General features: G+C 57.7%; 1 protein-coding gene across 5 annotated transcripts in view; it reads right to left on the bottom strand.

Annotated features, from left to right (window-relative positions):
• Positions 1–10,923: 10,923 nt before the first annotated feature.
• MGMT (O-6-methylguanine-DNA methyltransferase) overlaps positions 10,924–22,302 on the bottom strand; it is a 299,845-nt gene continuing 288,466 nt past the window's right edge. For 3 of the 5 annotated variants that reach the window (XM_043597879.1, XM_043597877.1, XM_043597880.1), the window contains exons 4-5: positions 18,528–18,667; positions 10,924–11,205 (exon numbers count right to left, since the gene is read on the bottom strand). In XM_043597879.1, the coding sequence (XP_043453814.1) occupies positions 11,005–11,205; positions 18,528–18,667 (341 nt within the window). In that variant the 3' untranslated portion in view covers positions 10,924–11,004. Of the gene's footprint in view, positions 11,206–14,560; positions 18,004–18,527; positions 18,668–22,302 lie in introns of those variants that run through there. The other 2 variants (XM_043597881.1, XM_043597878.1) reach the window with 1 other exon arrangement.

Here is a 22,302-nt window from a genome sequence, read left to right as displayed (position 1 = left end):
TCTCAGCCTTTGTTGTCACCCAGAGTCAGAGATGGGGCGGGTCCTTCGTGGTGTGCAGGGGGGGCCGAGGCAGTGGCGAGGGCGGGGACGTGGACCCCGGGCGGCTCTTGGCCACTGCTCTGGACGCACCTGTTTCTGGGAAAAGCAGCAGAGTCACAGGCCTCCAGTGCAGGAAGCAATGAGGCTGGCACATCCCTGCCTTTCACATCTTCCACTGTTGACAGCTTCTGTTTTATAAAATGCATTGAGAAACACGGGAAAATGCCTCCTGCCCTCATGCGATAACCTGATAAACGAGATTTTAGTTGTTCTGTCCCAATGTCTGTACCGCCACCACCCCCTCCGATGCTCCCGGCTGTGGGCCCTTGTGCTCGGGCCCCTTCTCCACTCAGATGGTGTCTGACTTTACACCCCTTCCCCCCTGGCCTTCAGGTGTCTACACACAAATGCCCGCGAGGAGGCCCCGGACCAGCGCAGGCTCCCGAGGTGGCCCTGGGGGTCGGCATGGCCACGTGCGGTTGGCAAGGACCCATCCCAGGGCCCCGCGGAGGTGGTGGACGAGTGAGGGCCTCTTGCCAGCACCCCAGCACCCCCGCACCCCCGGTCAGCCCCGCGGGGTGCCGGGACCGGCTCTGGCCAGCCAGGGTTTTCTGGTAATGTTCATCCACTGCTGCTTTCGGAAGCCAGCTGGGAAGTAAACGATGCTGGGTGGTGATTTCCAAATTCCCTACCAGACACATTCTCTGCCACTCTGGAACTCGAAAGCCATACTCTGGACAGAACCAATGATGACACCAGAATCTCGAGGAATCATGCCCAAGAAAACAGCTCCTCCCCATTCCTGAGGCATGTGCCCAGTGCATGCAACTGTGCTGGTGTCCCCCAAGGCTCTGATGCCAGCGAGGAAAGTCCCCTGTCACCCACGGCTTCCCTCGGGGCCCCTGAGCCAGGCTCTTGGGGGAGTTGGCACAGCCTCAGGAGATGGGATGGAAAAGCAGGTACGTAAATCAGAATGCACCCAGGCGGAGCCCTCTCCAGATCCTCCCACGTACCTGCACGCCCCCCTCTGCCAGGGCTGAGGCGACTCGAGCCAAGAAAGCTGGTGGGGAGACACTAATCTCCACCTAGGAGTCTGCTGCCCCTGTGATCTGCTCCCACAGGGCCTAGTGTAGGTAAGTTAAGCCATTAAAACCCTAAGAAAGAGAGCCCTTGGCCAAACGTAAGGTGCTCCCATTCTTTTGGGCTGGGGACAGACACCTGTTCCCTCCACCTTATGGACTCTGGCCTACAAGCACTGCTTCACAATGTCTCATCAGAACCGTGACTGTCCCTTGAAGACAGCCCGTGGGGGCTGGCATAGCATAGCTGTGCCCACCCCTTCTATGAACCAGACACTTCAAATGTCACTTCTCCTTGGATCCTGTGCTTTTGCCAGGACAGCAAACAAAAATCAATAGAAACACTCCTGGAAACTTCCTTGGGAACACCCTCTTCAAATGGAGAACTTACTTCCTGAGGAACACAGGGTCCTCTGTCAGCCTGTCTCTACCACGTTGTTGGCCCAGACCCAGGGGGCTGTCAGAAGCCAAATCCCACCCGTGGGGTCTCGACTTGGGTTCCAGAGGTCCTCGGAGAGGCTGGGGGTCACAGGATGTGCGCCCACAGCACCAGGCGGGAAGTGCAGATACCAGGGCTCTTGAGTTCCCAAAACACTGAGAATGGCTCCTCTCTCCCTCCTTGCAGAAGTCACACATGCCCCCAATCACACCGGTGTAGCCCCTGGTGTGAGGAAGGGGCTCAGAAGACCCCTTCTGCAGAGAAAGCGGTCACGCACACACAGTAGAACCTTCCAGCCCCTTCTTCCTGGGGCAGGTACATACACTGTGAGGCTCTGTGCCAACTTTCCTTCCCTGCGCCAGAGGCGGGCCTTCCAGGAAGATACACGGAGGCTGAGGCTAAACACCTCACCCCTTCCCGAATCAACGTCCCGACGGATTTGACCTGGTCTCTTACTGATGGACCGTCGGAGTGATTCCTTTTTTAGTATCATAGGCACAACTTTGAGGAACATCCTCCACCAACTCCTGTTTCTTTGGAGGGATGATTCTGTTACTGCTACCTTTACTTTTATGTGGCCTGGAGAGTCTTCTGGGCTCTCTGTCACACGGGACAGTCTCTCCAAGGTGAGCCCCATCCTGGCTGCTGTGCAAACTCCACCCCGAGGACCTGCCTGCGTCAGGTTGGGCGCTGACCACGCCTTCCCTGGTCCTGTTCTCCCCGCAAGTCCCTCTTCTGGCTCTGCAATGCACTGGCCTGTAGCCTTAGACAAGTCCTGAAACCTTGGGCCTGTTTCCCTACCTGTAGGACAGAGGAAGCAGCGGGATCAGCTCTATTCAAGGTAGAGCCTGTCTCTACCAGCTCATGGAACGTGGGCTGTGGGATCTGCTGGGCTCAAGAAAGGTTAGGAAGCAGGTAGGAGATGGGGGTCTGTGCCAGGAAAGGCTGTCGGCAGAGGGTGGGGCGGGGTGGGGCGGGGACTGTGGTGCCAAAGCGTGAGGCACGGGCGGCTCCGGGTGAATTGAGGCCCTGCTGATTGGGGTGGCAGGTAGAGGATGGCCTTGCCTGCGGGCCTGGGGCCGGCGTCCAGGCCTTGCTGTCCCCGGGAGCTCTGCTCAGCCTATGAGCAGACAGACAAGCAATCCTCGGCAAAACGGTGGCCATGCTTGGAGGGAAAGGACAGGACAGAGGATGGAGAGCTGGCTGTCCCAGCAGGTGTCTTGGGAGGCCTCCCCAGGGTGGGGCACAGGGGGGGCAGAGCATTCTGAGGGGAGCACTCCTGCAGGGAGGTCCACGCGGACCCCACCTCCTGGGAGAAGGGGCAGAGTGGCCATGGGTGACAGGGACACGAGAGCCTGCCTGGCAGAGGAAGCCGGGAGCCGTGTGGCTGGGCGCACACCCAGGGGCTCTGCTGAGGTCTGAGAGGCAGTGGGGTGCAGGGCGGGCCCGGCGCGTGCTGGCCCGTAGGTTCTGGGGAGACCATGCTCATGGGCAGTCCCAGCAGAATGCCACGTGCAGCCAGTGCCTCGCTGGCGGGGCTGGTTTATGCCACCTGAGCCCAGAGTACCTGTGCATCTGCACGGAGAGGGAGGTCCCGGCTCCAAGAAAGGGCTCCGGCAGTGCCGGGCGTTTCCTAGGAGTCGGGGCAAGATGCGAACCCACGCCAGGAGGGAGGTGGCGTCCCAGCAGATGCGTCCTAACAGGAGGAGACAGGCTGCCTTGGGCCTTGGTCAAGAGCTGGGTCCAGCCACGAGGAGGAGGGTGGAGAGGAACACGGGATGCCCCCGGAGGCAAGCGTTAACAGGGGCTGAAGGAGGCCCCTCTGTGGGGCAGCCAGCCCCCACCTGTCCCAGGCCGGCTGCACCGGCCACTCCCCCTGCCGTCCCCAGCGGCAGCTGTGCACAGCCTCCCGGTGAGCCCCGACGTCGCTCACGCTCCAGGCTCGCTACCTGACACCTGTCTGCGGCCGGGACGAGCTGAAAGGCACCTTGTGGAGATAGTGCAGGGGGTGCCCTGGCGTCTTGGACCCCAGGCTCACTGCGGGCTTCTGCACCTGGTCACTCAGGACCGAGACCCTGGAATCAGGAAGGAGACCCCGGACAGGTGTCCCTAGATAACCTGGACCAAATCTAGTGGCAAGGAGTGCACGGAAACCCGCACGGCAGAGCTGGCCTGAGGTCCCTGCTCCGTCCTTTCCTCTCACTGGGCTCCCTACTGCCCCTCACCTGCCCTGTGCTGCCGTGCATGGGGGCCGAGGAGTGACGATCTGCACGGGCTGCTCCCTGATCCCCACACTTACCCGAGGGCCACGCCACCACAGGCCTTTCCACGTACGGGCGGTGAGGCTGGACCATCTGCACGCCACCTAGAACAGAGACACATCCTCTGGTGGCCAGGAGGGGTCCTGAGGAACAGACTGTGGTTCCTGGGCACAGCCCTCCTTGGGGGCCTCCTCTCTCCTTTCCAGAGGCCTGTTCCACCCAGTTCAAGGTTGGCACGGACATCTGCAGACACCGTCCTCACAGGGGTGGAGGCTGTGTGTCTGGGCGTGGTCATGTGTTCAGTGGAGTGGGGCTCCGTGACCTCTGAAGGCACAGGGTCAGGGGCTGGGACACTCTGGGCCCACACTCTCTGCCCTGGGTGTAGCCCCTGGCCAGGCTAAGATGCTCCCAGGCACGGCTGGAGGATGGTGAACACAAAGACGGAGGGCCTCTGCTGGGGACAAAGGAGGAACCACAGCCTGCTGCTGTGTCCCAGGAGAAGGATGGGGACCCACTGGCATGGGGCCCGGGGGCTCTGAGGACCACCCACAGTGGAACAGGGTCTCTGGAAGGCACTGCCCTCCCACCCCAAAGTGGGAGGCTGTCTGGGCACCTGTGTGCAGGGCCTGGGTGGCCTCTTCATTCCACGACCAGACTGACTTCCAGCCAACAGCTCTTCCACCGGCTCTGTGGGAGCTGGCTCCAGAATGTTCTAGAATGTTCCATTTCTGGCTCAGGACTTTTCTTCCATCCACCTCACCTGACTGGAGACTCTGACGGGGCCAGTAAGGTGGACAGTGTAGTCAGGTGTGGTCACGGCTACTGCTCTGCCCTCTTCAGCAAGGGTCTCAGCTGAGGCAAGTAACCTATGAGCCCAGACTTAAGCTGTCCCGCACATCTGATGGAGTCATCAGGGCAGGGTCACCTGGGGAGGCTGCATAGGAAGAGAGGATCACAGCCAAAGCCTGTGAAGCCACGAAAGCCCTTTTCCCAAGAAAAATGGTCTAAACTGTGGTACAGAAGACCACTTGAGGGAGAATACTGAAATTCTAGAAAGAGCAGAACTACCGTGAAGAGAACGTCCTAGGAACACCTAGGTTTGAATTTGAGTACAGCAAAGGGTGGGCTCCCCTTTGTTTGAATTTGAGTACATACTAGGTTTGAATTTGAGTACAGCAAAGGGTGGGCTCCCCAGGCTGGTGCATCCAGATGGCAGGTATGGGTTCACGGGCCTGCCAAGCCACAGCCCTCTTCCCAGCTCACGGGCTGTCCCCCGGCTCACGTTCCTGCCCTCGTCTTTCAATGTGCCCAGGACCCTGCTCTCGACTCTTGCTGATGAGAGCAATGCGGCCGAAGCAGCCCCACCCCACCGCCTCCTTCCGGGGGCGGGGGGGACTGTCTGGGGGGTGCTGGGAGCTGTGGGCTGTGTCCAGGGATACACAGTGTGACCCCATCCCCGGATGCAGACGCCCTGTGGAGCGCAGCAAGTGCGACAGGAACTCAGCAATACCTGAAGGACAAGAGGAGGAAAGATGGATCCGGAAGGCCCACCCGGAGCAGCGAGAACACGGAAGGGGGGGAAGGGCCAGGTCCCCGTAGTCGGCACTCAGACAGGTGTGAACAAGAGGACACAGACATTCCCCGTTACAGGGGAAGGTCCTCAGGGGAGGTGGCTGCAGGGAGGCCCACAGGACATCCAAGAAGGGCCGCTCCAGCGGGGTAAGCACAGCAGCCACGATGGTGAGGGCTCTGCCCAGACGCGGCCTCTCACACAGAGGTTTCTGCTCAGAGTACTTCCCCTTTTTGGGAGCAAAGCAAGGTCTGTGAAGGAAGCATCCGGAGAACGTGCTGGGCCCAGGTCGAGCTTGCTCTGGCTGGACTGGAACCATCTGGCACTGAGGATTTGCGTTCAGCAGGAGCACCGCACGCTTACCTGGAAGGATCTATATCTGGAAGGATCTCCAAGCTGTCACAAGTTTAACACTACCGGGGGGGTCTGTCTCACTCCCCAAAGGAACCCATGCACAAGGGCTGTGAGCTCAGCCCAGCCCCCAGCCTCCTCTGTCCCGTGGGCCTCCCTCACCTGGTGGGCGGCACACGGCACAGGATGCCCCTCGTGTGGTTGCCAGGTGAGCGGGTGGTCAGGGCTCTCTAGCCTGCTCTCTCGGGCTCTCGACTGATTAAATCCCAAAGATGGCCAGGGCTGGCCCTTCCTTCCTGGGCACAGATTCAGACTCCCCTCTGAAGGTCCCTCGGAGATGTGCCTGGGACTGGGGGTGCCCCAGGCTCCAGGGCTTTCCCACAGGGCCCGGGGCCCGAACCGCCTGCTGGGGAGTGCAGCCCAGCCCTGCATACCTGCCCCTGCACTGCCTGCCAAGAGCCTCACACAGGCATCCACTTCTGCTGCGAGCCATGGCCGTCAAAACATGCAAAAGCAAGACTTTTTGCACAGTATCACATGTTGCTTAATGTTTGGACACTGATATTTTCTCCAGCTGGGTTTTTCTTAATTTAAGTCAACAAACCAATCTGGAAGCAAACATATTGCTCGTGTTTGGGAACCAAACAGAAGTGACGTGTAGCGGGAGACTTAAGGAAAGCCTCAGGTGTGTGTGTGTGCGGTGGTGTGCCCGCCAGGGGGGGGGGTTGGACTCCACCTCTGAGAGGCAAGGAAAGAGGGGAGACAAAGTCCCTGGCCTCTCTCCTGTGCCCCTCGCACCCCTAGCCCCAGGAAGGGTGTGCGTGGGCAGGAACCACACATACGAGGAAAAGCCGTGCAGAGCGATCCCCAGGATGGCTGGCAGCCAGCAGAGTCATTTCCGCGCAGTGGCACCAGAGTTCACAATGACGAGGGCACTGAAGCTCCTTCTCACGTCCTCAGACGCGGGGCCCCTGGTCCGGCCGAGCGCCGACACCCACAGACGAGCTCCGCTCACCAGGAACCCAGGAAGGCAGCTCAGAACAGGGTGCTGAACACGAGGCTCTGTGAAGGTGCCCTATGACCCCAGTGCCGCATTTTTCGTGATCGATCTTAACTAGCGTCCATGCGGAATCTTCTTCTTGTGGCTTTTTTCCATGAAAAAACACTGAGACAACTTTAAAGACTCGTTAACGACGTCCTTTCATCAGGCTGGGCTCTGTGTCCCGCAGCGCCTTGCTGTCCGGGCCCCTGGCCTGCGCCTCGCCCCCCAGCCCGCGGAGCCGGCCGGCTGATGGAGGCCAGACGTGCTCGTCTGTCGGCAGCTGGAGCCACAGCGTCCGCGGACCCTGCACAGCTGCCCTCAGCCGCTCACAGACGCGTCGGGACCTGCACTTTCTCCAGGCTCTGGGCCTGCCTTTCAACTGTCACCCCCTTTCCTTCAGACAGACGGACGGACAGACAGACAGGGGCTGCATGGCAGGGTTCCGTTTAAATCTCCACGTCTTTCAAACTGATAACGGGCAAAATTGATGTGAACTTCAGTTTCCTAAACACAAACTCTCCATCAAACGCTGGCGAACGAGAAAGCAACTGCACACGGGCCGAAGGAGACCAGGCCAAGTTAAATCCCCCTCTGTGACCCCACGGCCGGCACAGCAGCAAGAAAACACGCAAAGGACGCACTGGGACGCCCAGACACATGGCGGCTCTCGGACCACGGAGAAGGCCTTAGTTTCCCGCCCTTACAGGACAGTGTTCTGAGTGAAATAAACTCTTTCTGTGTGTCCCACGTGAAGTCATTTGTCACTTCAGAGTCCTCTGTGTGCGGCCTGAAACCCAAATTGCACAAAGATCTCCGGCAAGCTCTGAACAGTCTTCACGTCGATTCGGCTGTGACGTCCCACCTGCTCCAACCGTGGCCGAGGCTGGGGCCGGCGCGGCCGCCCGTGGTCATGGCTGTGGGTGCCGATGGCAGGAGACACGGCCAGCAGTGCCCGCCTGCCCCTGCCGGGCCCACAGCAGGGAGGACGAGGACCTCTGGAGCAGCATGCAGACCCCGCTGGGACCCGCTGGATCGAGCCACCACTTAGGTTTTGAAGCAACCCCCTTGAACAGGGTTTTGTTCCCATATTACAGTTTTGAAGGAAGTTCTGGGACAACGTTGTTGTTCATGACCGGGTTAAACGATGGTTTTGACATAAACACACCTGCACTCGACACGCCTGGCCACTCAAAAGAGGCGACTGTGTGAGCACGCTGTGTGCAGACAGGAGACTTGGAAGAAAACTTGTTTCCAAAGACATCTGGGTTAGAAACGGCTTCCGTCTCTCTAGATGGTTCCATCAACGCTTCTGCTAAGAAGCAGACAAGGATTAAAAGCCCCAACTAAGTCGCTTGCAAGGTGAGCTTACCTGCGTTCTCCAGAATGGGCCCTGCCCGCACCCTTTGTATCTAGAACTGGGAGCAGAGGACCCACGTGGTCTGCGGCTCTGTCTTCTGCCACATCCCCTCCAGCCCCTGACCACACAAGACACTGCGAGGTTTCTTCTCTGGGCACAACGGCGGCAGACCCGTGCTGTCACTTCAGACCTCGATGCAGCCAGAGGACGCGGTGGACGATGGTGGGCTTCCCCACACGGAAAAGGCACCGGAGAACACAGCCACCCGTTGGAAACCTCGGCTCCTGCGTGGCCAAGGGCATCCGTACCGTATGCACGTGGTTCCGCAAAAACAACCGTTTTCTCCAAACCTCTCATCGTCCTGGTCTCTGGAAACGGGGGAGAACAGCAAGCAACGGCCGCTGCCCGGAGCCAGCTGTCCCGCCCCCGTGGGTCTCCGTGTCTGCGTTCAAAGTACCATGCGCCACGTTAGTGCAGGGGACCCGAGGCTGAGGCCGAAGAACACGACTAATTCTTGTTTCCACATTTCTTTTTATTTGGGAAGTATTTTTGTGTTTCTTTGTGCCTTTCCTTTTCCTTATTTCCATAAGCCGCACTGCAACCTTGAGCAGCAGTGGCTCTAGGCGACCGTGCTGGCTTTTCATGTGGGCCCCCGCACAGCTTGTCCTTGGAGCGGTACACGGCCGTGCCTCTGTCAGCGGGAACCTCGGGGCATCTATCAGGCCCGTTCTGACAGGGCCGAGGAAGCCCTGGGAGCAGAAAACGGGATGCGGTCTGTACTGCACCAAGGGCACGGCCCAAGCAGGCGGTGCCAGGCCACGAGGGGCTGTGGGGTCACCTCGGTCTGCTCTGATGGGCGGGTCCCCGGCCGCAAGTGGCCGAGCCCCGCCGGGGACGTGGGCCTTGTAGGCACGCCCGCGTGTGGCCGTCCGACTCAGGAACCCTCCCTGGGAGCCCACCCAGGGATCTGGGGATCTGTGGGAGGCACGCGGCGTGTCAGGGACCTGGCCCGGGAGGTGGCTGGGGTGCACGGCATGCGGGCGGCACGGGACACGCGGAGCATCGCCAGGGTCTGCCGGCAGCACCGACGGCACCCCGTGCTCCACGGGACCGGCACAGAGCCGATCGCAGAGCCCCCTCTGCCCCCACTCTCAAGTCCGTCCTCAGACAGGCGTGGCGACTGGGGGTCTCCCGACCACAGCCTAGTGCACTGCTATGGTGCCCTCTATTGGAAAGCACTCGGACGAAACCCACACCCGGGCCAGCGAGGCCAGAGCTGCTGCCTGTGAGGCCCACGGTTTTCCGGCCCGTTCAGGGCAGAGCACGACCGCATTTCTTGGTGACCGTCAGTTCCTGGAGAAAAGCATTTTCCTCACAGAATTTACAACACGACCACTTCTGCAGTCCCCAAATGCAAAGCGCACCCCGGGCCCCCACTCGCCTTCCCAACACGTCAGAAACACAGAAACGGGCCCCTCTGCTCGCACGTGGAGACGCCGGGAGGGTGTGCTCACAGCCATCGAAGCTTGCCAAGGGGCTCGGTGAAGCAAGGTGGCCCCGCCGCGGCCTGTCCGGACATCAGACCTCCACGTGGCCGCTGCGGGTGCCGGGCGGCGGGCTTTGAGACAGCAGCGGGGAGAAGGATGGAAATCAGAAGGTGATGCAGTAGTGGTGCTACCGCCTTATTTTTGAGGGGAAAGACCCAGAATTTGGTTGACATAAGAAAAGGATATAACAAATTGCAAATTGGTGAGGAAAGCCTAAAGTCTGTTTACATCAGGCACCATTCCTTTACCGGCGTTAAGGTAACATGGAATTTGAAATACGCCCAAACCATGCGCATTACAGGCTGCATATTTACCCAGGCTCTCGGTGACACATACAAAGCACCTGAGCTTCCCTGCTGGGGTCTGCGTTGTCACAGGAACCCCTGACAAAAGTACAGCTCTCTCCTGCACAGTGGGGTGGAGTTTATTTTCTCCATACATCATACGCTCTATTCTTATTTATCCACATGCATAGCTGCAAGTTTCCCTCGTGTTTCTCAGGTACGGTTAATTATAAAGAGAATGACAACGTGATAATGAAGCATCGGACGGTGGCACTTGGTTGGAAACACTCTTCTCTGCTGCCAGCGACAGGAGCAGACCCCCCCTTCTTGTGTGACCTCTGACTCTTAGGCTCTATCGTCACCTTCCATTTGGAGCACACAAAGGTCAGCAGCGGCAGCAGAGGGGCTAGGGCCCGAGGAAGACCCTCCACCCTCCGCCCTCGGGAAGGAGCCATTTCGACCAAACTCATCTCAAGGAGCTACTTCTTTTCCCAAATCGCTTTGGTAAGTGGTGCGCTTCCATTCAACCGATACAACCCAAAGAGTGTGCATCCTGCACTGGTTTTGTGGCGGTGAGAAGAACATCGGTAGAAAACCTCCATGAGCACTGGTTTCCGAGGCCGGGCCTCCCTCAGGAAGGCCTGAGTGGGAGACACCGTCCTGGCAGCCTCAATGGCCGAGCAGAGAGGGGAGCCGGGGAGGCCAGCTTCTCAGGGGGACAGGCCTGCGTCGGGGGGGGGGGGGGCCAGGGCCCTGGCGGGTGCCGGATGCTCCCACCTGCCCGGACGGTGGCTCTCAGGCTTGCCGGGCCCCCCACTTTCTTATCCCTGTGTTAACAGACATTAGAAATGGAATGACGACGGTGTGAGAGAGAAACAAACGACGAACAACGGCCAGTCCTCTGAACACACTCTGCCGTAAAATGTGGAAACAAGAAAAGGCACACACGCTATGTCCCCCAGGACACGTTCAGTTCTTTTAATACCGCACAGACCACCTCCAATGTGCTAGAACCTTTATGTGTCACTCAAGTATTTACTCCCACAAGTCCTCCGTTCCGCCAGCAGGCTGGGGGCGGGGGATGCCACCCCCACGGGAGCCTCCCGGACAGCTCGGCTTCTCTGCCAGGCGGCCCTCGTGGGCGAGAAGCCACTCCTTCGTGGCCCGGCCTGCGGAGTAGTTGCCCATGGCTCCACTGCTGCAGACCACTCTGTGGCACGGGATGAGGATGGGAAGCTGCAAGACAGAGAGGCGACCCTGTCAGTCTGGGCTCGGGGCCCGTAAGGTCTCTCGGCATCCAGAGCAAGGCCCTTGACCATAGTGACGTGCAGGCCCCCGGCTGGCCGCCTCGGCGCTGTGCACCCCTTAGTCTCTGGGAGTCTCGGCACGGGCCGAGGATGGACACGACGCTCCAAGGCAAATGAACGGCATTTTCCAGAGAATCCCTTCATACCAATGTTCGGAAGGAGAAAACTGTCTTTGGTAAGTAATTTGCGGCGTATGCTTACAAATTTCAAAATCACATTTCCAAGTTACGGGCGGTAGGTAAAATTCGCAAACGTTTCAAGAAGTGACAAGAACCTTCAGGGAAGACCACACTCAGCAAGGCACTGGAAAAATGTGGCAAACTGGCACAGTTCCTACCTGCTTTTGTAAATAAAGTTTTATTGGAACACAGCCATGTTGTCTGGGGCTGCTGTTGCAGAACAAAGTATTTACTACCAGGCCCTTCATAGGGAAGGTTTGCTGACCTGCTTCATGCTCTGCATTGCACTGGGAGTGCGTCTCCCTTCCTTAATCCCGGGATACTTGGAAGTTTGAGAAACTCTAGTCCTCGTCTGTTCTCACCTGAGCAGCCGCTGCCACCATCTGGCCCCTGGATACCTGGACTGGGACAGGCTGGCCAACAGCATCCCTGAGGACTCGAGACCCGGGGCCGTGCCCACCCACAGCCCTCCCCAGGGCACTGGGGCCTCCCTGTGCACCCACCTCTGGAGACAGACGGAGGAGTCAGGTGCTTAATCAACACAACGACTTCACTAAAAGCAAGACCACCTCATGATGAAAATCCAAATACAATCCTACAAAGAGAAGCCAACCCACCGTTAAAAGGACCCACTGCCAGGACCAGGGACGGTGATGGCTGTCTGGGTGCCGTGCATCCCTGGGACACACCAGGAAACGGAAGTGAGGGCTGGGCTCTGCGCGCCCAGGGTCTTCGCCAAACCCTGCCAATCCAACTCACCGGCAGCTAGACATGCTGCGATACTAGTCCCGGAGGAAGGCAGGCTGGCCTGCAGCCCCGGAGGAGGAGGGCCCACATCGCAGGCAGGTCTCCCTACCACACCCTGATGCCCCAAGGACAGGACACTTCCCCCCATGCCCTGCAGTCCTTCTGCCCTTGCCTGGGGCCGGCACAGGGCAGACCCATGGGTGTCTGGTCCTCCACATCCCAAACTGGATACCAGAGCTCACAGGTCCTGGATTCGAGTCGAGACCACGGTCACATGGGTGGTTCGTTATTCCTGCAGCCACACGCAGGCCAACAATCCCATCTAACACACTCCCTGTAGTAAATTCTCCCAGCAGAGAAGACCTCTGTCCTCCCCAAGGGTAGGGGGGTCCCTTTCAGCAGCGGTCCCCAGGGGAGCGCCTGGGTTGTCCCGCCACTGGTCTGGGCTGCACCGACAGGAGCTCTAAGGATGTCCGCTGGCAGACCTGCTCAGGGTCTGTTCTCAGGACAGAGTCCACTGTGGAGGGTGGGCACAGTGCGCCTTGCCCCTGCTTTTGATTTCCATGGGGTGGGACACCCACCGGAAGAAGGCACCCGCCACCGCATCCTTTACCCCCGGCCCGAGGCGGGGAGGACTCCCTGACCAGCCATCCTGGGACGAAGGCACGGGAATGCCCGGCACCAGGTGGGGTCCTGCAAGGGGACCTGTCTGCCCCGCAGCACAGATGTCATCAGCACCTGCCTCTGCTGGGGCTGGTAACAGGGCAGGGGGGCTCATTCCAGCCAGAATTCCTGGGAAGCCCACTGTGGCCACAGCACCTCTCGAGTTGAGCTTTTATTTGAATAAAGCTAATACCCTGCTGTCCTTTATCCACTGCACAGCTGGCCCAGGACACAGGAGGAAAAGAAAGGGAAGGAACTTACGCCCCCTTAAAGCCAGAGTGGACAGGAGCCTGTCTCAAGTTGCTGACCTCGCCTCCCTGGTGGCCAGTGGGCACTATTTAGAGCATGCCAACTGCAGGGGGCACACCGTGTTCCCACAGTGGGGGCTCTGGGGGATGAATGGTCATTTTGCTTAAAGGCCCCGACAAGCAGTTACTCAGAACCCAAGACTTCCCAGGACAGGACATCTGGTGGATTCTCAGCAGAGTTCAAACCTCTCAGGAGATGGTCTGCCCAGGGGTCCTGGCTAAAACAGCCCTCATTCCTAAGTGGCTGCATCTTGACTGGGGTGCAGGGACGTGGGTGGTCAGTCACGAAAGGCCCAGGACGTGCTAGGGTGACGGTTCTCATTGTTGTGCAGATCACAGCAGTGCTCCACGAACAGCCAGCCAGCACAGCTATAGGAACTGGCCCCGCTCTGGAGACAGACCCTCAGCGGACCCCACCCTGGAAGGGAGCTGGGTGGTCCCCAGGGACCGCTCAGCTCCCATCCTGCCTCACCTCCCGAAGCCCCAGACCTGCTGTCCCCAGCCCCTCTCCGTGCACTCACATGTGGCTGTCGTGCTCCAAATGCTCTGCAAGGAAAAACGGCCACTCCTGCAGGGCCCTGAAGGGTGAGGGTTTCTCAGAATCTCTCTGCTAAGTCTGCAGCTCAACAGAGTGAAGATTCATGTCCCCTACCCCCAAGCTCCAACTCCAAAGACCCTAATTGGACAAAGCGACCAGCGACCAGCCACCAGTCAGCTGAGTTTCTAGGAAAGTGGCTGGGGTCTCTTCTCATGGCGTCTAGCCGCCCTGTGGCCGTGCACCCACCTCAGCCCGTCACACAAAACAACCCGCCTAGAGTGCCCCCCAGTAGGCCCCGAGCCACACCTGTCTCTGGGCAGAGGGCACGGTCCCCTGCCCCATCCCGGACCCAGCACTCAACGACACCACCAGGGAGAACGTGGCCTGTGCCCGCTGTGGTGCATCACACAGCCTCCAACAAGCCTCAGGCCAGGCACGGTCAGCCTTGGGTTACATTTCCTGCCCAAGTTGCCACGGCAGTTTAGGGGCAAGGAGGGGAGTCCAGCCCAGCGGGGGCGGAACCCGGCGCCTGCACATGGCCTCTCCACCAGCTGCCCGAGGGGGATCGCTGGCCTTGTGGGTAACCTGGCCCGGATGCTGAGAACCTAACTTCTCCCGCATCACAAACCAGTCCCTATTCTGACTGCAAGTTTGGGTTGCCATGGGAACGCATGCAGTCTCAGGGGATCTAAGGACAAGTCGCAGGGTCAGGGAGGGTCTGGGGAGAGCTGGCTTCCCGTCTGTGCCATTTCACACACCGGGAAAGCGCCCGCTGCCGCCCCGTCCTGCAAGCAGCCAACCATCCCCGTCATCTTGGGGGGAGAATCACAACATTTCAAGTCTGGAATATTGACTTCGATTGAGGGTTTTTATCAAATACAATAAATAGTCACATTAATAATTGCTTCGAGGACACAACAACGTGAAACTCAGGTTTTGACCGATAAAGATTCGAGCTAGTTTCACGGATGTTTTTAGGTACCGATTCAATTTCCCCACCCAACGCTGACTTCACGGGCGGGCTCTGATTTTCCTCCCTGCTCCGTGTGTCCCACAGACCACAGCCCTACTCCCGTGGAAAGGCAGTGACGGCCGCCGCCCCGGCCAGGCTTCATCTTTGGCAGCAACTGCGGGACAGCGGGTCGCTTGCCAAAGACGCACGATTTTTACACAAGAGGCAGGGAGCACCGCTTCTGTCCGTGTTGACTTTGGTGGCGGATCTCAGACGACGAAAATAACCAAGGCCGCCAAAATGTATTTGCGCCCTATGGACATTTCAAAGGATCCATACCCTCTACACCCTCTTCTTGAAAGCCTGTACTGCATAAAATGTAATTTTTATCAATAACCAAGCAGCTCATAATATCACAGCTGCATTGAAATCTTCACGCTGTGAAATCTAATTCATCCAATACTGAATCCATCACTTACACAGACTGTTTCTCAAGTGCTATAAAACTTCCAAACCCATAGATTTGTCTCCAACAAAAATAACACGAAGGGGCCTTTCAATCAATAATGGAATCCCTCTGATTCTGGTGCTGGCTGAATATTTTTTCCAACTTCGCCTTTGTTCTTGTGGTAGCAGCCCACAAGGGAGAGGGCTTGTTTTCACTCGCGGCCTCATCAATACCTAAATCCTGGTGAACAAGTGACACCGGGAAGCTGTAATCAATAGCTCCCTGTGCGTTTTTTTCTTCTGGTCAAATGGTTCAGCCCCACTGACAGCCCTGACACTTAGAACATGATGCTAAATCTTTATCAACAGCCATCTGGGTGACTGGCAGAACAAGACTCGGGGGGTCATTAACGCTCGTGGCAATCTGTGAATAAACTAACTCCTCAGGAATGCGTTTGTTTAGAAAAAAGTGGGGAAACTCTCTGTGCGATGTATTGATCGCCTTTGAACTGCATTTAGCAAATTCTGTCTGAGGATGAGCGGAAGGGTGCTCTTGTGGGGGAGGGCCACGAGGCATCTCCAGACTCACCTACAGGAGGCTGACCATCCTCCGTGGTGAATGAGTCGGGGGGGGGGGGGGCTGCACCTTCCAGAAGGCTGCCGAACCGTCTTATGTGGGCTAGTGAGTCCTCTGTGGAAAACCTGGAAAACCGAGCACTTAGGAAGGGACCAAACCTCCACACGGCAGCAAGCAACCCTTCCTCTGGTGGGGAAGAGAAGCCCGCCCCGCAGCAAGGGCTGCAGTACGAGGCAGCTCGTGTTCGCGTTTATCGCAGGCCACCTAAGGAATGAGTGCACAGTGAGCTCCGTGGTGTTTTGCCACATTCCAAACCCGTTCTTTTACTCTCCTTCCCAAAAGGTACAATTGCTCCACTCAGCCTAAACTGAGAGAGATTTTCAACGAGCAGCTCTCAGCGATGCTCTGTCGGTGCTGGAGCTGATGCGTGGGGCTCCGCGTTGGGCCTTGTGCTGCCAGCACCAAGGAAAGGGGGCACCCACGTGGGACAGCCACATCAGTCGTGGCAGGTTCCTGGGTCACCTCTTGGACGCCCCAGCCCATTCCAAGGAGGTTTTAGATCAACTTTACGGGAACCCCGTGAGGACCGCAGAGCTCCCTGGGAGGCTGAGCGGAAGCTGGCTACACCTTCGAAGTTTTTCTCACAGGCGCATCTGTGGCATGTCGGCACCAGGCCTGGAAGCCCTGCTCCGCCCTGCAGCTGCCGGCATCTCCACAACCGCCTCGCGTGGACGGTCCCTGCATGGGTTACGTGCGGCGCCTGACAACAGAGGGACACGTGGCCAGGCCCCGAGGGCTCGTGGCCTGGCTCGTGCCTGGCTGCTCGTGGCACAGGACAGCGCCAAGAGGAGGGACCAGGCGCTTGCTCGGTCCTCATGCCTGATGTCGTCGCTGCCATTCTTGACCTGGGCACGAGGCGGGGAAGTCGATACGTTGACTTTACGGACATTAGAGATTTAAGCCTTGGGAGATCCTATTTTATAAATTTCAGTGACTGAGGCCACAGTTGAAGAGAGATGTTCATCGAGATTAATAGCAAGAGAAGAGAGTCATGCTGGTTGCAGAACAATAAATGTTTCTGAATATTGCCAGGAGCGTGATCGCTGAACAGTGACGGCACGTCCCTTTCAGAGAGTGAGAAACTGCTGTCATCACACAGAAGGCAGGTGCGGGGCTACGGATGCGCGCCATCCGTTAGCAACGCTTGTTCTCGGAGCAGAGGCGGGCGGCAGCCACGCCCGGGGCAGCGACGGCGGCACCCACCTGCTGCGTCACACGGTGGGAGTCGAGTCAAGCCTCTGTGAGCAGCGTGGGTGACCGACTCTACACACAGGGCACGGAGAGCAGAAATGGGGCCCGCAACACGGATGAAGATCTGGGACAAAGGGAGGATGTCCACAGGATGCCACGACCGCGGGGGGGGGGGGGGGGGGGGCGGGGAGAGGGAGGGGACGGGACAGGCAGAGCCCGGCCAGCTTCTGACGTCCTTCTCACAAGGCGCGAAACGGAGCCCGGATACCACGGTGTCCCAGCCGTCTTTCTATCCAGAGCATGGTCCAATTGCTCAACGTGGAGACACAACCTGGGAGAAGGCGGTGGCCTTTCCGAGGAACGATGCGGGTCAAAGTTTGTCAGAAGCATAAAAAATCATGCTCATAAACCTGATTCCGAGTCATCCTGCGCGCATGGTCAGCGTGTGCACCCACAGGGTGTGGAGGGGGTGGACTCTGAAGACGCAGCTGGGCACGTGGCAGCGAAAACACAACAGGCCACCCGCTGGGCTCAGCAGCCACGGCCGCCGAGGACTCCAGATGGGGAGGTGCGGGCTGGGTGCGATGTGTCGTCCACATCACACGCTGCTCGGACAATCGGATTTTAACAAGGCAGAGAGCTCTTCTCCAGATCAGACACGCATCAAGACAGTGCGATCCACTGCAATCCTCTATGAGCTGCTGCTTAAACCAAACAAGGCCGTGTTGTGCGGAAAGCTGGGTAATCGCCGTCTCCTAGAGATGCCAGGCTCTGACCAAGGGCAGTCGGTGCCAACTGGCAAGAGCGGCGGGTTGGGGTGTGTGAACGCCCGCCTCGCCCGGGTCAACGGGGATGAAGAGAATTTTGAGGACACACAGCAAAGCTACAGCCATTTTCAAAGGAGGGAGGTCTGTCTGATGTAGTAACTCCTCCCCCAGGATGTGCTGGTTCTATTTCCTCATCCTGGCAGGATGGCATGCTTCTATCCCGTCGCAGACGTTCCCCCCGCTTCGGGGAGAAACTGTTTCGAATGTGCTAGCAGGCCCCTGCCAGGTTCTGGACAGGCTGACAAGAAAGAACATTCCAGGCCTCACTCCGTTGTACGGGGTCGTCCTCCGGCAGACCTGGTTTTGGGGACGGGGGCGCCACGGCCTCTTCCCCAACTCACGTGGACTTCCTTCCTGAGACAGCATGGCCGGCGGCCCAGGTACGGGTATGACGGGGAGAAAGCGCCCTCTGTCCTATGGGGGACAACAGGCGTGCGGCCACCCCACACAGCCCATCCTCTGGGGAGCTCGGCGTGGCCTGGAGGGGATCTCCCTCTCAGCAAAACGCGACTACAGATGCACAGGGGGGACAAGGACATGAAAAGGTTGGGGTGAAGCCACCCCCGAGGGAAGACATGCCACCGTCACCACCAAAAACGGGGGGCAGGGGCCGCCCACCCCTCTTCTGGGGGCCCGTACAGATGCCTCCTCTCCTCTGCTCCCCACGCGGTGCCGCACAGGCCGCTTACACTGCAGGGCCCCGGGCCCCCCCTCCCGCCGCCACCTGCGGCCCCGCTGACGCACCCACCGGCAGCGACTTACAGGATTGGTCCTCATCGCTCCGCCCACTGCCCGCGCTGCTCGGGGCCTGCCTGCCAGGGCTGCTAATTGCCGGTAAGAAACCGTTTCTCCGAGTCTGACAACCTTCAGCAGCTTCCACAACACCTGTCTGGTGAACGAATCTGAAAGGCAGAATGCAGAATGACGTTATGTGGACAAGCGGCTCCCGCAGCTCTGATGTAGAAACCTGCCGGTCTTGAGACAGAAAGCACGTCAACACAAACAGAGGTGCTACAGTCAATTAAAATGCGGCCTCCACACAGGGTCCCGTCACTGTGCGGGCTGGCCCCTACGCAGCCATCCCAACACCACGCACCCCAGACCTGCAACCGCCCCCTGCGTCCCCGGCTCCCACGCAGGGAGGACCACGTGATGCTCTTCCAGGACTGGGGCACGCACACATTCGTGAGCCCAGAAGGCCCTGCCTGCCTACTGACTTCAGGACCTCTTAGACTGCTGGGTCATTGCCAACGTCAGCTGGGATACACAAGGAAAAAGGAGCCATGGGCCGGGCTGTGGTTTTATGCTAGGCGGCCACACCCAGCAGCGAGCAGACTCAGAATGCCAAACACCACGTACACGGGGCTGGCAGTGACCTTGGCTACAGGCATCTGCGATGCACAGGGCTGCAAAAATAAAATAACTTGATTCCCATTTTAATTGGCAAGCCACATCAAATCGCGCTTGCTCCTCACCTTGCTGTGGGAGTAAACAGGTGAATGCATGGGAACGTTCTCTCCCTCTGCCTCCAGCTTTGCAAGGGAGGCTGGTCTGAATCGATACCTATTGTCTTTCCAAAGGGAACGCAAGGCTCAGGAGCACTGGACACGGAGCTGTGTCCCCCACGGTGGGGGCACCGAGCCCTCCGGGGGCGGGAGTTCCCGATGGCAATGACAAAGGGAAGGCTTCCACGGGCAGCAGCGGTGTTCCGGAGTGTGTCCATAATAGCACTAATTACACTCGGTGCCAAGCTGGCAAAGTGCGATTTGGTTCTTAAAGGAAACACACCCTTACATGCGTTTTAAATAATAAAAATCACTTCTTAACTGAAGGGAATGATAATCACTTCGCTGGAAAAAAAATCTGTTTAGTCTTTATTATAACATTAAGCAAATTAAACATCAGCATAATCCAGGTGATACTAGAACAGGGTCATCAAAGAAATTAACTTTGTTGTTCATTAATTTACATGGATTAGTAGAGGGCAAAAAGATAGCAAATGTGCTCTAGTTTTTTATGATATAATTTCAAACTGTACACCATTTGTGGCAGGAGGGTGACTTTGGGGTTAATCAGACTGATTTGTCCTTTTAATTGCTTTCTATTCAAAGAAAATTCATTAGATAATGTTCTCTTCAAAATTCATGAATCAATTTAACTGAAGAAACCACATTAACAGCTTTGGGTTCATTAGCACATGCAGTTGTGTTACTGGCTGATTGCTCGGAGGGTTTCCTTAGGCAAACACACTCTGTTTACTGTGGTTTCTTCAGAAAGGGTTTTGAAATCAAACTGTTCATCATGACTGCTGTCGCTGTTGTTATGCCTCACTTAAGAACAAACAAAAACACACCAAAAAACACAAACAAAAACAAAACAAAAAGACAAGGAAGAAAGAGGCGGCAGGCCGCCCGGCAATAACTTGGGGAGAAGGCGATTTCAGGGCCGGAGGTCTTAGAAGAGAAACTGCGCGAAAGCAGTCATGGAGACCGCAAGAAGCGGGGAGGCCCGTCTCCAGCCTTCCTCGTGCAGCACAGAGGGGTCGCTGTGTGTGTGTTCTGCTGGATGCCGCCCGGGCTTTCCAGAAGAAGAGCCCAGAACTTTCCCAAAGCCGTAGGACCACGAGGAGAGGCGCTCGTGCAAGCTCACCCGGGGGCGCAGGGCAGCTCTGAGAAGCCGCGGTGCCGCTCCAGCGCCTGCCTGTCCAGGTATAAAGTGTCCGTATGTGAGCACAGGGTTCTTCAGACAGTTTCAGCTTCGCTGTCAATTTTTCATGGGAAATAATTTCTCACCCCATACACACCAGGCCGTGTACTAGGAAAAATAGCTCAAATAATGCAATATTTAGGAATCAAGCAAGTCGTGTTATAAATGTATCTGAAAACCCAATTTCACCCTGTAGGGAGCAAATGCATTAATTAGTTGGAGCGGCGCTCAGCGACAGTGCCTTTGACCCTGACCCGTGCAAAATCAGACCATGAAACTGCTCTTCTTTCCAGGAGGGGCTGGCACTGTCGGTTGTTAAATATCATTCTAAAACGTAGTAAAACCGACTCATAAAAATTAACATACGCTGATGTGGAAGATCTATCTTCTGGAGGTGGAGGTGTCCACGCAAGTCCTCGGCGGCTGGGCCATCATTTCAGGTGGCCCAAAGGGCAGCCATTAGATGATCATCCTTTTCCCTCCCATTACGGTCTCCCTGGGGAGCGGGCATGACCCCAGAGCTGTGCGGAGCTGCCTCTGCCGGTCACATTCTGGATGCTCCTTTCCTTCACCCTCTCCTCCCCACCCTTTCTCCTGCCTCTTCTGGGGCCGTGTTCTGCTGTGGGGCCACCGTAGGCTCCGCTGGGGGCTGGCCTGCTTCTCTGCACTCCGCTCCCTTAAGGACACAGCCGTTTTTGTTTCCACGTGGGTGGCCACTTAAACATGCCCACCGGGAGCACCTACCCCGTCCAAGACTGCTTTCTACATTGTCTCTAGCCGGACAGTATGTCATCAGTCTCCTAGGGGCTCACGATGGGGTTACCAACGGCCATGGAAGACGTCATTCTATGTCACGGACACCAGAATTTTATATGTGAGCTCTCTTCTTGCCACTTGTGGGAGCAGAGATCATGGCAGCCTTCACTGGTGTGCCTGCACTGACACAGCCAAGTGGGGCTCTGATGAGGGCAGATACCACAGTCCTCACGTGCAATGGGAGGAACGGACCCAGGGGCCAAGGCAGACTCCAGGCTGCAGGGTCTTGGACGAGTCGCTTCCTTCCCCTGGGCCTCTGCCTCTTCCCCGGTGATGAACACCATCGCGAGAGCTCCCCGGACGGATGTGTCCTGCACCCCACCATGCACTGCTACGCTCGAGCACGGCTGCTCGGTGGCAGGGCTGGGCCTGGAGATCAGGTCTCCTTAAGACCAAGGCTGCCTCCGCCATCTCTTCTCCAGTAAGCAAGAACACCACGCTTCGGAGTTCTTTGGGTAGAATCGTTCTTTCAAGGTGACTCTGCTGCAGGGTGTGGGTTCCTGAGGAAGGGCCGTCTCTCGGCTGCCCAGGCCCTCGGGCTCTCCACCACCAGGCAGCAGCTAGAGGGCACCCGCAGGTGCAGATGCATGGGTGTGCGCCAGCAGGTTAAGTATGCAAGTATTGTCTCTCTCTCCCTGAGCAGGGAGAAGGGTCTTCCGATGCTCTGAGCAGAGGAATCGCTCGCTTTCTGGTATTATCTCTGAACCCTTGCACCCTGGCCCCGAAGCAACCGGGATGCCCATGTCTCTTTCTGTAGGAAGCAGTTGTGGTCCCCGCAGGTGGGCAGGCCCCGGCTGCTTTCCTCCTCTTTGTCTTCTCAGTACTTGGCTCTGGACGTTGGTGCAATTCTAGGAGGTGTGTATCTGAGTGGGGTAAGTAAGGCCAAATTATAAGCAGGGACCAAACAGGGTCCCTGAGAACTGGACAGTAGCAGGGAAGATGCAGAGAAAGGGAAGTTTGGGAAAGCACACTGAGAAGGTGTTTGTAAATTCCTGGACTCACTCCTGACCTGTGC

The sequence above is a fragment of the Prionailurus bengalensis genome, chromosome D2, assembly GCF_016509475.1.
Source record: "Prionailurus bengalensis isolate Pbe53 chromosome D2, Fcat_Pben_1.1_paternal_pri, whole genome shotgun sequence".
Classification (NCBI taxonomy): domain Eukaryota; kingdom Metazoa; phylum Chordata; class Mammalia; order Carnivora; family Felidae; genus Prionailurus; species Prionailurus bengalensis.
The sequence above is the reverse complement of the archived record's forward strand: the minus strand, read 5'-3'. Positions and strand labels throughout refer to the sequence as shown.